Genomic DNA, 13,488 nt, shown 5'->3' on the forward strand with positions numbered 1-13,488 from the left:
CTTTCACTTCCTCTCAATGGCTCTTTCACTTTAAAAGCATTTTTCTAAACTTCTGGATCACAGGAGCAACAAAGATCAGCGCTTTTACCGCATTTTTTTTTTTTTTTACACTGAAGTATGAAACATTTTAAATGTAAACGGGTCCATCTTTTAAGCTTTAACTGTTGTAGCTTCAAATATGACACGAAAAAAGCCCGTCTTTGGACCGCCGAGGTAATTGTCGCCTTGTGTGTGTTTGTGTGTGCGTGCGTGCGTGTGTGGGGGTGAGTGTGCATGTGTAATATAAGCTTGAAATGTTTCCCAAACATTTCTTATTTGGAGTCCATTCTATTTCGAGGTATTTGATCATGGGGGGCAGCCGGTAGATGCCCGTAGGAACTGTGACCAAAGTGTCTTGATGGATGAAGGTGAATTTCATTTCACGCCTCCGACTTTCTTTCTCCACGCTGGGTTTCATTCACAGTCAACTCTTTTGAGTCTCGGGAGAATTTGGGGTCCTGAAATGTCCACAAAATGGATGATTTTACAACTAAAGAGAACACTCTTTTTTAACGGAGTTCAAGCAAAATTTGCTGTCGTTTACCTGCTCAAGAAGACCCCTAAAAAAACAGGACAACTATAAACAGAAAAGAAACTAAAAGTCAAAATGGTCTTGGGGCTGAATTTTCCAAAAATGCAAACCAAAACCAAATGTACATTTTCAACACAATGAACTTGCCTCAAACTTGGGTGGCACACTCTGCTAACACGCAGTGACAAAAACTCCAAAATGTGGCCGTTTCGCATCTTTCCATTTGTCTCCAATCAGAGCTTTAGACTTGGTCGTCATGACACAAAATCTCCAGGAAGAGTCTGGCTTGGAAGGACCAGTGGAAAGAGCTTTTTTTGAGCTTTTGGTGGGTGCCGTCATGAAAGACAAGTCTACCAGATTTCATGTCGTTGTGTCAAACTGGCTTCAGGCGCTGAAAAAATAAATACCTAATTGACATTGTCAACAGGATGAAAGCGATTCAAAATTCACTGCTATGCTCTGCCAACACGCAAAAAATGAAAAGTCTAATTGTTTCTGATTTCGCGTCGTCTAAGTGCTTTAAATTTGGTAGCAGTCAAGTAGAAAAAAAAGAAAATTCCGGGAAGTGCGTCCACTGTTTATTAGGAATCCTAAAATGGCACTTTCTTTCTAGGCGTGGCTTCTTGATACGTTTTTGTGGGTCTGGTCATGGTCGACATATCTAGCAACTTTCATGGTATTAACTGAAAGTGCCTTTGAGGGCTGATTTTTCAAAAAAATTCAACCAAATCAAACATAAACAGCTCATCAAGCTTTGCCGTCATTGACAATAACGTGAAATGTTTTACAATTTCGTGCCATCCATCCATCGAGTCTTCGGTGGCTCAGTGGGAAGCACAGCTGACTTCAGACACGGGAGACTCTGGGCCCCGGTCAGGGTGAAAGGTCGCATCCAGTCGGGTCCCTTGGCAAGACCCTTCATGTTTTTCACCCTGTGGGTGGATTGCGTCAGGAAGAGCATCCGGCGTAAAAATTGTGCCAAACATTTTATGCGAGTTACTCGCTGTGGCGAAAGTCAAAAAACAACAATCCGTCTTGTGTAAGTGCTTCCAATTTAGTAGCAACCCGGGGGGGAAAAGTCCTTCTCAGAAACGAACAACGCTAAGATAACATTCAGCCAGCTAACTTAGGGACATTCAAGTCAAGCAAAAAGTGACGCAGCTACTTTTTCAGCTACTATCGAGTCATTTCAGTTTTGAGCAGCTGAAAGGGACCCCTCACTTCAGGTTTTGGGTCATTCCAACAAGTCGGAAGCAGTGGTGGCGCTGAACCAACTGTCACGTTTTGAGAACAAATGAGGTGATTGTGAATGAAACCTTTCAAATCTCGTCTAAAAATCTTCTCAGGAGCTTTCTCATGAATCCCAAGGAAGCACCACGTACCCCCAGGCCAACCCGATAACACACGCCCACCCTCAATGCCCCCCCCAAGCTGGCCCCAGACGGCATTCCCGCAGAGGCCTTTTTTTTTTTTTGGAACCGTTCAAGTGTAGGTTAATACTGTGAGGTTGGTGGCCGCGTGGGCTCAATAGCGTGAGGATGAGGAAATACGGTTCTGCGAGTTGTGCATTGGTTTCCAAAAGAGCCGCTGCTGGAGCCCCGTTGGAAGTTTTCAGACTGTTGGGCGGAGGTGGGAGTCAGTCACAGATGTGCGAGTCGTACTATGAGTCAGTCTCACGTCCCAAATTACTGTGGTAAGAATCAGGCGAGTCGCCGCTGAATTGGAGTCAAGTCGAGTCGTACCATCGAGCGGCGCGCGGCAACATGAGCCACTTTGCAATCAGAAGCTGTGCTTGGACCAGGTAGCCGCTGTTTAGAATTCACAATTTTTGTATCACGGTCCAGAAACAGTCTCCGTATGGTCTGTTACTGATCGAGTAATCCCATATTCAAGTAGAACATTAAGGGGCGGACACAGTGAACTAATTTGCAAGTTCACTCATTTTTACTGTTACTGAAAAATCGTTTGCCAGCAATTAAAGATATTCAAAAGGAGAAAAAAAAATGAAAATTTAACAGTCAAACATGCGTGAGCTGATGAAAAATGGAAGTGCACTGTCAACAATGTATCCAGTATTTGTGGCATCGTTGATTAGCGGCGTGTCTTTAGAATTTTTAAAATATGTAAGGTGGGAAATAGTTGATGAGTGTTTAAACAAACAAGTTGAAGTCATGTTTCATGATTCCCAAGTCTCCAGCCCGTCAAGAGTCAAGTATTGTGACCCGCGACTCCCACCTCTGCTGTCAGCCGGCTCGAGGGAGGGCCCGGCGTGGCGCGACCTAGTTGGACACGGCGCCGTGTCCCGGCATGTTGGCCATGCTGCCCACCATGCCCGCCGGCCCGGCCATACCTGAGGGCCCCCCCATGGCGGGGGGGCTGTGCTTGGCGGGCGAGGTCATGTCGGCGCCGCGCCCCGGCGTGGCCTGGGGGGCGTGCTGCAGAGCGTGGCGCTCCAGCAAGGTGCGGTGGGTGAAGGCCCGGTGGCACACGTTGCACTGGAAAGTGCGCTCGGCGCGGTGCGTGCGCATGTGCACATTGAGCGAGCTCTTCTGCGTGAAACGCTTGCCGCACATGGAGCACTGGAAGGCCCGCACGCCCGTGTGCACCACCATGTGCTTGAGGAGGTAGTCGCGCAGGGAGAAGGAGCGCCAGCAGATGGAGCACTGATGAGGTTTCTGACCTGCGGGCAGGTATGTGCCCAGGGAATCATTTTAGTGACTGAGACGCTTGGCTTAGTAGACATCAGGCCGGAACGCGGCAGGAACGCCATGTCACGACAAGTGCACAATCATGATGGGAACATCGCGTATGTACACGACAGACGCTAACGGCAGTTCTCAAACTTTTTAAACCAAGTGCCTCGCCCCATGAAAAAATCTTGTCTCTCCACGTTCTATGCTGACAAACATTAAAATAAAGGCCTAAAGGTTTATAAAAACTGAGAAAGAATATATTCGTTAAGTTGTAATATTACAAAGGCACAAAAAGTCTCCCAATAATAAAGCAACCCCCAACAACAACAAACAAACAAACAAAAAAAAACTCAAATGAAAGCCAAAAAATATATACGGTTAAAACAAATAATAATAATAATAAATTGAAACTGAAATTGAAGCTTAACTTTTACAGCAGTAGTGGTTATAAAAAAATCCCCAAAATCAGGGAAAGAAATTTGTCTTCATCATTACAATTTGAGAATAAAGCCAAAAATGTATTTTTTTGCAGTATAAGAGAGAAAATATACTATATGCAAACATTTATGAGTATTACACAAATACAGCTGCAACGTTACAGGGAACCTATAAATTCCAAGATGATAACGTCATATCATTAAGAGTAAAAAACTCAAAATGATGTCAAATTCTGAGGGTAATAAAGTTGTATTATTTTGAGAGAGATCATTTTACAGAAATAAAGTCAAGTAACTCGATGAAAAAAGTTTGAAAATCAACACCACCCTTAAACACACAAAGATAAATAACTGTAGTTTGTTTCAATTCAAATGTATCGCACATAGGTTAAATAGAAATTGCGCTATTTCCAAGTTTAAAAAGAGTTCTATTCTTCTTGCAAACAGTATTACATGAAAAACAAAAAAATTGCTTCTGCACATCGCGTTGATGTCAACTTACCGGAGTGGATGAACATGTGCTTGCTGTAGTTCTTCCTGGAACGTAACGATTTGCCACAGTGCGTGCAGTCGAAGGAGGTCTCGGATCCTTGGGAGGAAGGCGAGGGGCCCGAAGAGCAGGCGGCGGCGGCGGCGGCGGCCGTGTTGGGTGTGGGGGGCGGCACCGGAGTCATGGGGGCCGGGGGCGGAGCCTGTTGGCTGCCGTCTGTCCCCGCCATGGTGTCCATCCCTCCCATGTAAAACGGCGGCGGCTGCGATTGGCTCACTGGGTATTGGAAAAGAAGCTGCACACGGAGCATCTGATGAAATTTAGAGTTGCGCATCCGCTCAAAATATTTCTTTCTAAACCATTCAACGACTATTGTCAATCGAAAAAAATGAAGGATGTTATTTATCCTCGTAGAAGGAAGACTAATTGCACGCGGCTTACTAAGGAATTTAGACCGGTTGTAGGCGCCGTATTTCAATGTGTTTTGCCCCCAGGTGGCTGAGATGAGTAGACCAGAAGAAGCGGCGCAAAGTCCAATGAACTGAAGCAAAAAGTGTCAAATAATGTTTATTTATAATCAGGTCATATCTGTATGTTTTTATAACATGCAATATGACAGTGCAAGGGATATGCAATATGGATGATTATAATTGCAAAATTTGACATTATTGCGAGAGGGTAACATGTATCGAAAGAAGTTAAGTTTTTTATTTTCTCATGAAAGTATTCTATTTTTTTTCCATGGAGCAAAAGAATAATAATAATGATATTGTCCAGCTATTTGGGTGGTAATGTGCATTTAAGTGAGCATCTGACTGGTCATATTCAAATAAAAGAATACAGTTCCATGAGAAAATGATAAATTATTGCAATACCGATGTTCTTGTGCAACCCTAAATTGTTTATCGTTAAACAAAGATAAATCAGAAAAAAAAAATGCAATTTTTTTCTGAGAGCGCTAAGTGGCACGGTGTTTAAAGTCAGTTGATTTCCTCAAGCACAACACATTAGTCCAAAGTCCCGAAAGTGAGAAAACACACACATACCTGGTTGTTAATGGACTGCGAGGTTGGGGGCGGAGTCAGAGGCTTGTTGACCCGTCCTCTGCTGGGATTAAAGGCCATGGCTTGAGGAGGCTCGCTCTGCGGCCAGAAACTCTCGGTGAAGACCCCCTGCTCATCATAGAAGTCCTGGAAGACGCCACGCAGACGGTCGGAATGAAACACGGAGCATATTTGTAACCTTTTAGCCATCCCGGATGGGAAGCGAGCCTGAGAATCGTTGGACACTTACCTCCATGAGTGCAGCCCTCATCTGAGTCGTGGCGTTACGTCCTTAAATCTCAAGAACTGCTTTTGCTTTTCACTGCACATCACTCGGGAATGTTGCTATTTGTTTTGAACGTCTCTTACGAAAGCCACAAAAAGTTGCGCGCATTCGGCGGAAAGAACGCCGCCGTCGGACTGGTCGGGCCACATCGCCGGGTGCCTTCCTGTGCACTTTTTAGGATCTGAGGCTGCTTTTAATGCCGGCAGCAATTAACTTGTCAGTCGTGGCTACTCCCTGCGGTCCAATGAGTCCCCCTCTGCTTTAAACAATCACGCACGGCGCCTTCAAAACGAGCACAATAAATTCATGCAACTGTCGCGCTCGTTTTAAAGGAGTCGCACAGTGTGATCTGGGAGCTGTGGCTGTGGAGTTTTTTGTCAGGTTATTCAATAATAGGAATTGTAGAGAGTGAGAAGACGTCTGAGGAATACAAGAAGAGTGTACTGGAGCCCAAATTTAAGAACAAAAGCGATGTGCAGAGATGTGGGAACTGTAGAACAAGTCAATTTTTATTGAGGCAAAACCACTGGACCACGCACATCATAACCAGAGCAATGACAAAAGTGTCATCCTAAATACGGACAAAACATGTGCCCACCGGCGAATAGCAAAAATTTCAGGATTCCTGACGAGGGCTCCCGATCTTTTCTTGACAATATTTTCCAAGATATTTCCAGCACATGCAAGGACTTTTTCATCTGCTCCAGAATGAGTCAAATTTTCACAACTTAAGACAAAAAAAAAATAATAATAATCCACCCCGAAGCCTTGGAGAAGTTATTTCTCAATTATACCATATATTTGATACTTTTAACCAAGGGATGTCCAAACTGCAGCCACTATTTTTTTAGTGGCCCATGGCGTGAACTACAAATGATATTTGACATGGCCCGTGAGGCTAGTTAAAAAAAAAAAAAGTGGAACTATCAATAAACTGGTTCATATACCGGACAGCTTTTCTGGGTTGGAGAGAAGCCAAAGTCCATATTAGTATTGTGAAACAGTGTCAAACTTGTAGCTGTTTGAGTTGTAGCTCTCATTTTCAGTTCGCTTATTAGAGGGTCGGATTAAGGAAGGGAGCGAGCCATCTGTGCCCCAAGCGCCAAACTTTGCCTGACCTTGGCATCGCAGGTACAAAGCGTGTGAAGATGGAGATGAAGGAGTGTTTGACGAGAGGGCGAAGGCCTCCTGGTCACACGGGTTCTTCTTTCAAAGCGTCAAAGTGTTTGCCTCCCGGCGGCTTCGTGAGCTTTTAAAGGTATTCTTGTTTTACGGCTCATGGGGCAGGAGCCGGGCGGGGGTTGGACTTGACGGATTTCATTGGTTGGAACCTGCCACTAATGATGGCGTTTGCTGCAGCTGCAGCCTATGACACGTCTTCTCATGTGGACCACGCGACACATGTTCCAGATTCAACCAGCGTGTAACGACTCCTCCAAAAGCCTTAGCGGCAGGGTCGCCTTTACCTACTTATTGGCCCCGGGGGCTAGCCCTCCTCCCTAACCTTAAAGCCAAGATGCCGCTTTTGGGCGAACATTCCCGACTATTGGCGAAGGTAGGAGAACGCGCGTTCACTTCGGGATTGGCAGAAAATTGTCATAGTATATCGTACGGGTGTGTGAAGGTTTGAGGATGCCCTAATGACACAGCTGACTGACAAATAGACAAATTTAATGCTGTCCAATAGGTCTTCTTCAAATACTGCAGCAGCAAGTGAACAAGTGGCAGAATAATATGAAATAATTCAATCGGCCCTGGCTGCTTCGGCTGCAGCACCGAATCGCCTGCAGGTTGGTCAACTCATGGCAAAAATATAACATGATGGACAGAAAAATCAATATATATTTTTTTTAATTCCCCATACATCCGAGACTTTCATAGGCCCCGGGGCTCAAGCCCGGGTAAGCGTGTCGGTAAAAGGCGGCCCTGCTTAGCGGCGGTCTCGGGAGGATCAGCGGGTCATTTTTGTGCTGCGTCTGCTCATCAGAAGGAGCAGTGCAGCTGATGATGTAGATGTAGGCAGTTCGGACGCAGCATATGGCTTCTTTGCTGATCATGGTGAGGATGCACAGGAATAAAAGCACCAAGCGGGATATTTACAGAGACTGAAATGGGAACGAGTAGATGCGCAAACTTATTTGGATGAGGATTGGCATCAGTTTTTGACTGTAAGCGACGTTAACACCGACAACACATCGTCTTCTTTGAAACGCAATAGCTCTGACTGTATTTCTGAGATTTTGTATTCCGATTTGTCCGACGACATATTACAATTGCAGCCATAAGCGTTCGCTTGACTTCCCTTTTTCCACCAAGGCCGTTCTGGGCTACGCGTACACCACTTGTCCAAAAATGATACGTCCAATGCGGCCACTCGGCCTCCTCGCTGGAACTTTTGCTCTTTGATTTTTTTTGAAGCATCTCTATCTCTCCATCCATTTCTTCACTGCGTATCCTCACGACAGTGGTTTTATTGCATAAATGCATTTATTTCAATTCCACACCACAAGAGCAGTGCATGGCCACTGGTCATATGAAGGAAGCCAACTAACATTTGTTTGGATTTGGGGTGGAGGCATGGAAGCTTAAGCACGGTGTGAGTCACTGTCTATTCCAGCTTTTCCATAATGCACTGTATTGTTTGCACAAGCTGCATTCTCCTCATGCAGTCTGTTGCATGAACACGCCTCACAATCAAAATGAACCCTACTAAGCTGCCGGCATCCATTCGATACTTTCCCCGTTTAATCTCACCTGTCCAAAGCCCGCCATGGCTCCCTGTGGTCCGCCCTGCTCTCCATCCCGCCGACCGTCCTCCAGGGCGAAGGCCGTCCCGTCGGCGTCCTGCACACCTTCGTCTTTGACCACCACGCCCTCACCTCCGCCTCCCAGAACCTGGAACAGAACATGTAAATGACATTACAAAAAAGAAAAAAAAAAAAGCAGCAGCGTCTATTAATAACCTACAGTGAGCATGGAGACGTCCATAGCTTTCAGTGAGAGAGGCGCACTATGCACCAACATGTCAGTCATGTGCGCCAATGCAGTGCGAGGAGGCAAAAGCAAAGAAAAGCCAAGCGATGCAGCTCTGCATGCCTGAAAGCTGTAACCATGGCAACCCTTCCCCGTAAACCCCGTACCATCCCTACACTCACACCCACACAACTCACACTATGTACTTAAGTACAGAGAGTTGTGTGGTTAAAAAAAAGCTCAAACAAGATTAGTAACAGTAGAGTTAATGATTCAACTCTGGCACTCAAACTCTAAAATATTATTAAGTAAGTAAGTACAAAATTAAAACTTCATGATCACGTCACGGCCTTGTGTCATCAGGAACTCGGGCAGTTGGTTTGTGAGGCCTACAACATCCCCTCGTGGCATTGGTCATTTCAGATTTGTGTTTGAACTTGAGCTAGTTAAATGCTAAATCACAAATGAAAATGCCACAGACAGGCTAAGGAAAAGAGCATTGATATTGTGGTTGTTATGAACCTCTAGGATGGCGAAGCAACACATGCAGAGACCACATCACAACAATCTCAGGCAGATATTTTTCATGCAGCTTAAAAAGCGACCAATCTTACTGAAGCCTACTGACATTGAGGCTGTCTTTTTTTTTTATATACATGTATAGTGGATAATTGGATTATGGATGGATGGAAGTATATATCATACTGCCCACTGGTGGCCAAAGCGGGCATACCAGGTGTAGCACAATGTCAAAGGGCATCAAAGCATGACATCATGACGCCCGGCTGGCTAAAATTCTTCACATTCTATTCCATTATGGCATTACAGTAAACCCTCACTATGTCACTATTGAATTTTGTGGTGCCACTTTATTGCTGATTTTAAGACATGGTATTACATATATTTGTGCCTATCCATTGCTCTTGCTCGCATTCTCAACTTGGGTTTGGATGTATTTAGATTGTTGTTAAAAGATTTCGTAAAAAACTGAAGTGCTGTAAATGTTATTGTGTGTGGCCACTGACCGGCACTTACCTGCAGTCTGAGCGGCTGCCTCTGCTTGCGGCTGTGGCTGGCCCCCCTGTCTCGGTCTCCGTCTCTGCCGCGCTCCCTGCCGTCCAAGTCCTCCTCCTCACTGAAGTGCTCCATGCCCACCAGGTCGTCGGACAGGTCAGTGGCGTTGCCACGCAGACTATCCCTGCCCACGCTGTCCACGCTGCCAACGCCCGAGCTGCAGCTCACCGACAGGCTGCCGGCTTGAACGGCACCCCCGTTGTCCGCCGTCTGTGCCAGCAAATCGCGCAGCTTGTAGCGAACGTCCTGCGTGCAGCTGGGGCTCTGCTTCATGAGGCCACCGCCCAGAGCCTCGCCGCCTCCGCACAGGCTCGCCGTTCCCATGTCCCCCAGCGCCATCAGATTGTTGGCCTGCTCCATGGGGCCGCAGGGTTCCTACACATTTGGAAGAATAATCAAAAATCCGTACATGTTGCTGCCATACCATTTAAAATAAATACATGTATTTGTTATCTTAATGCAATAAATGTAACATTTTAAAAAGATAAGAACCTTTGACGGGTTTAAAGTTCTCAGTGAGAACGTTAAAAAGCTTGAAATCAGAATAGAGCAAAACGAAACGAAGCGCTTTCGGTTCAGGTCAGAGTCCTCACTAGGTAGTCGTTTGTCTTTTGAACACTTGGCCTTGCTTATTTTTTAAAAAAGTAGAGTGGACAACCGGCCATTCGCGGGCGATAGGGAAAATTTGTGCATCATTGAAATTTACTGGACAGACACACACAGTCAGTTCTTCCCTATCTTGTCAGGTTTTTGAGCTACTGGATGCCCGTTTTCTTAAAGTATATGAAATAAATGGGTATGTATGTAAATAAAACACGAACATGCAATAGTTACAAAAGAAATATAAAACGAAATTCAGTATGCCCATGGTTACAAGGTTAAGAGAAAAGCCAGCACTTATCATCTTAATTCCTACACTGTTAGCTTTCTGTTAACAGATATTGGTAGAACTGACCTAATGGGAGCTGCACATACCTCTCACCGCACTGTCTCACTTGTGACCGACTCACATTGCGCGTTAAATTGGACCATGCAATTGTTTATGTTTTGCAGAATTGGAAATAAAACAAAACAAAACAAAAAACAAAATGAATTCCATACTTTCCATACTTGCGTAGGAACCCTAGGGCCGGGCCCGCTCTCACCGCCCATGTTACTGGCGCCGCACTCCACCATGAAGTTGGGGAAGTTGGGGTATCCTCCGCTGCCGCCGCCGGAACAGCTACCACCGCTCTCCCTTCCTTTCCCCCCGCCGCGTTCCTCTTGTTTGGGGAGGACGCCGCCCAGCATTCCTCCACCGGCTGCCGCGGCCGCAGCTGCCGCCGCAGCGGCTGCACTGGCCGCCTTCCTCTGCGAGATAATCTGAGTGCACTCGTCAATGACCGTCTTGATTTGCAGGATGCTGGCGGCGGTGAGGATGCAGAGCGCCTGCGACTGGAGCACCACCAGCGAGCCGCTGTACATGAAGTCCACCAACTGCTTGACTGTTTCGGCAGGCACCAGAGGCGGCACGGAGATCTCCGAGTGGCCCAAGAGCAGTTTGTCCTGGAAGAAGGGGCTGCCAGCCGCCAGGACGCAGGCGTGTGCCCGCAATGAGGCGTCATGGATGCGCACCGTCACGTCGCAGAAGAGGCCCTCGCGCCGTTGGGTGCGCAGGGCCTCCAGCACTGACTGGCTTGAGTTGTGCAGGTGGATGTAGTGGACCGTCTCGGTGCCGGGCGCCATGGTGGGCGGCGGCGAGTCGCTGGGGACCGGGTGGGGGTGGGGCAGGGGGATGGGAGGTAGATGCCTGGGGTTCTGCGTCAGCTTGAGGGACGAGGAGCACGGGGAGGGAAACGAGTACAGTGCATGGGCCACGGTGGGGCTGGGTCCCAACTCAAGGACTCATGAGGGCGGATGCCGCTGAGTGAGGCGGGCTGCTGCTCTTGCTGCCCTCTGAAGCGAAGTGGTCAGAACTGCTGCTTTTTACTGTATGTGAAGACAAAAATCACCTTTCATTTTTTGTAAGCAGGATATTAGGAGACTATTGTTATGCCCCACAAATAGTGAGAAGCCATCAGTAATTGATGTTTCCCTTAAAAATATATATGATGATTTTTACTTGTAATGCAAGCAATGGCAGCAGGATGACAAGAGAAGTTTAGCAAATAGTGAACAATTCCACAAAAAAATAGGCCAAGACATTTCTGGACAACTCAGCGCAGCAGTCACACACACACACACCCACACCCACACACACGCACACGTACACAAAATTTTGGCCTCCGAAAAATTGCCATATCGGGTTGATGTGGGGGGCACCATCTGACTTTTCAGTTTAGGGCACCCAAAGGGGAAGGGGTAGTGGTAGTGGCCCTCCCTGCTTATAGCTATGCATATACATACTCCCTATATCTATGCATATATTCTTAGGTTATTTCAATTGTCAGCACGTCCGTTTTTTAAGTTCTACCTGTATGAATGTAAACAAACCAATCTGAAAGTTCACGGTAGTACGTTGGCTGTCAACAATTTTGGCATAACACTGGTACATTGTTTAACGTACTTAGACTCGATATGTTCCCTCTCGGATTAAAGATATTAAATTTTTTTGCTTTGGGGACCAACAATACACAATTGAGACGCTACAAACTCGTTAACTAGTGCAATACACTCAAACTCGAGCGAGCTAAGTGGGCAACTAATGCTCACGTGCGCGAGCACCTGTGAGCATTCAGCGATGACAGCTCGGCTCGTTTTAATGGTCAACAAGGCAATCCCGCGTTGGCTAAACAAGTGTGGCTGGCGTGGGGGAGCCGAGGCGCAACAAGAAGAAACGGAACGGCACGTTGTAGCCAGAAGAATGGCAACTCAGTCGGTACAAAATGTCCCACTTGAAAACGATGGCAGCAGTTTGACCGTAAGAGTGACGTCATGGAGCAGGTAGCGTGAATGTGAAGTCAAAACCCGAGTGACGTCGCCCAGGTTAGCTCAGCGTTAGCTGTTAACGTTAGCCGCACGGAAACCGCGCGAAAATGGCCATTTCCAGTTGACTAGACCAACAAGTTTCGATAAATATACGCGGGTGTCTGATAAATGTGATCATTTAAGCGGCTACCCGATCTCATTCGAACCCCCCACCCACCCTTAACCTAGCTACATGCTAAGCGTCTAGCTAGCCACCTTAGCATGTCGAGCTAACGAGCTCTTTCCTATTTTGTGCAAGGTTTAGTTAACGTCATTGCCAAGTACACACGCGATTAGCATGCACGCACGATGTTCAATGTCGATTTCATACCAAGACTTGCGCTGATACTTCGGAACTCCTGTGGCTTTATTTTCTTTTTGTTGCTTCAGCGGGATGGATGCAGCAAAAAAAAAAAAGCCCGCAGTTGAGTGCTGCCTGCCTGCTTGATGGTGGTGGCGAGGGCTGGAAACAAACACGTGCACGCCCACACGCACGGCACAGCGAGGACGTGATGTTTAAACTACAGTAAGGGGGAAGAAGAAAAAAAGACGTCTGGAAGAAGTAGGACTGCGCTACCTTCTAGAGTGCGTTGCGTTCAGGAGCGCCTTCAAACGCCCACGCAGTCTCACGCGGCAACGTAAAGACAAAGGCTATTGTTTCGATATATTCTAATCGAAATGAGTTGAACGGGTATGACTGGTCAAGAACAGATTTACTACTGGATTTGAACTGTCAGACAACAAAGCGCAGAAAATATCTCATTATTATTTTTTGCCTTAACAGGTGGTTCGGGAGTCCATAAACAAACCAGCAAGGAATGACACTCAGCACACAACTGGAATAGCTTGAGTGAGTGATGGATTTACATATTTACTTTTTATACACCTCTAATTTAGCATATTTACATCATATTACCACCTGTACTCTCTTTGCATTATGACATGAATATCAACTCATCTATCTATCTGTCTATC

At 46.4% G+C, this 13,488-nt stretch overlaps 1 protein-coding gene and 1 long non-coding RNA gene across 4 annotated transcripts in view; one reads left to right on the forward strand and one right to left on the reverse strand.

The window, feature by feature from the left end:
- LOC148332838 (uncharacterized) lies at window positions 1-13,125 on the reverse strand. Its single transcript, XM_088303641.1, has 7 exons — window positions 12,845-13,125; window positions 10,669-11,535; window positions 9,529-9,942; window positions 8,275-8,415; window positions 5,238-5,381; window positions 4,204-4,486; window positions 1-3,251 (listed from the first exon to the last, which is right to left on the reverse strand). The coding sequence occupies exons 2-7, from the start codon at window positions 11,290-11,292 to the stop codon at window positions 2,851-2,853; spliced, it is 2,007 nt and encodes a 668-aa protein (XP_088159767.1). The 5' UTR covers window positions 11,293-11,535; window positions 12,845-13,125; the 3' UTR covers window positions 1-2,850.
- Window positions 12,304-13,488, forward strand: part of LOC148332839 (uncharacterized) — an 18,263-nt gene continuing 17,078 nt past the window's right edge. The window contains exons 1-3 of one of the 3 annotated variants that reach the window (XR_015844710.1): window positions 12,304-12,489; window positions 12,904-13,204; window positions 13,298-13,363. This is a non-coding gene — a long non-coding RNA (uncharacterized LOC148332839). The remainder of the gene's footprint in view (window positions 12,490-12,903; window positions 13,205-13,297; window positions 13,364-13,488) is intronic. The other 2 variants (XR_015844712.1, XR_015844711.1) reach the window with 2 other exon arrangements.

This window comes from Idiotropiscis lumnitzeri, chromosome 8 (assembly GCF_059441095.1).
Source record: "Idiotropiscis lumnitzeri isolate Australia: NSW breed Sydney's pygmy pipehorse chromosome 8, RoL_Ilum_1.0, whole genome shotgun sequence".
Classification (NCBI taxonomy): Eukaryota; Metazoa; Chordata; class Actinopteri; order Syngnathiformes; family Syngnathidae; genus Idiotropiscis; species Idiotropiscis lumnitzeri.

Coding starts and splice junctions, on each gene's coding strand:
- LOC148332838 (XM_088303641.1), bottom strand. CDS start 11,292: ATGGCGCCCGGCACCGAGACGGTCCACTACATCCACCTGCACAACTCA. Junction 9,943..10,668: donor TTCCTACGCAAGTATGGAAA/GTATGGAATTCA, acceptor CCAAATGTGTAG/GAACCCTGCGGCCCCATGGA. Junction 3,252..4,203: donor GCACATGTTCATCCACTCCG/GTAAGTTGACAT, acceptor ACCTGCCCGCAG/GTCAGAAACCTCATCAGTGC.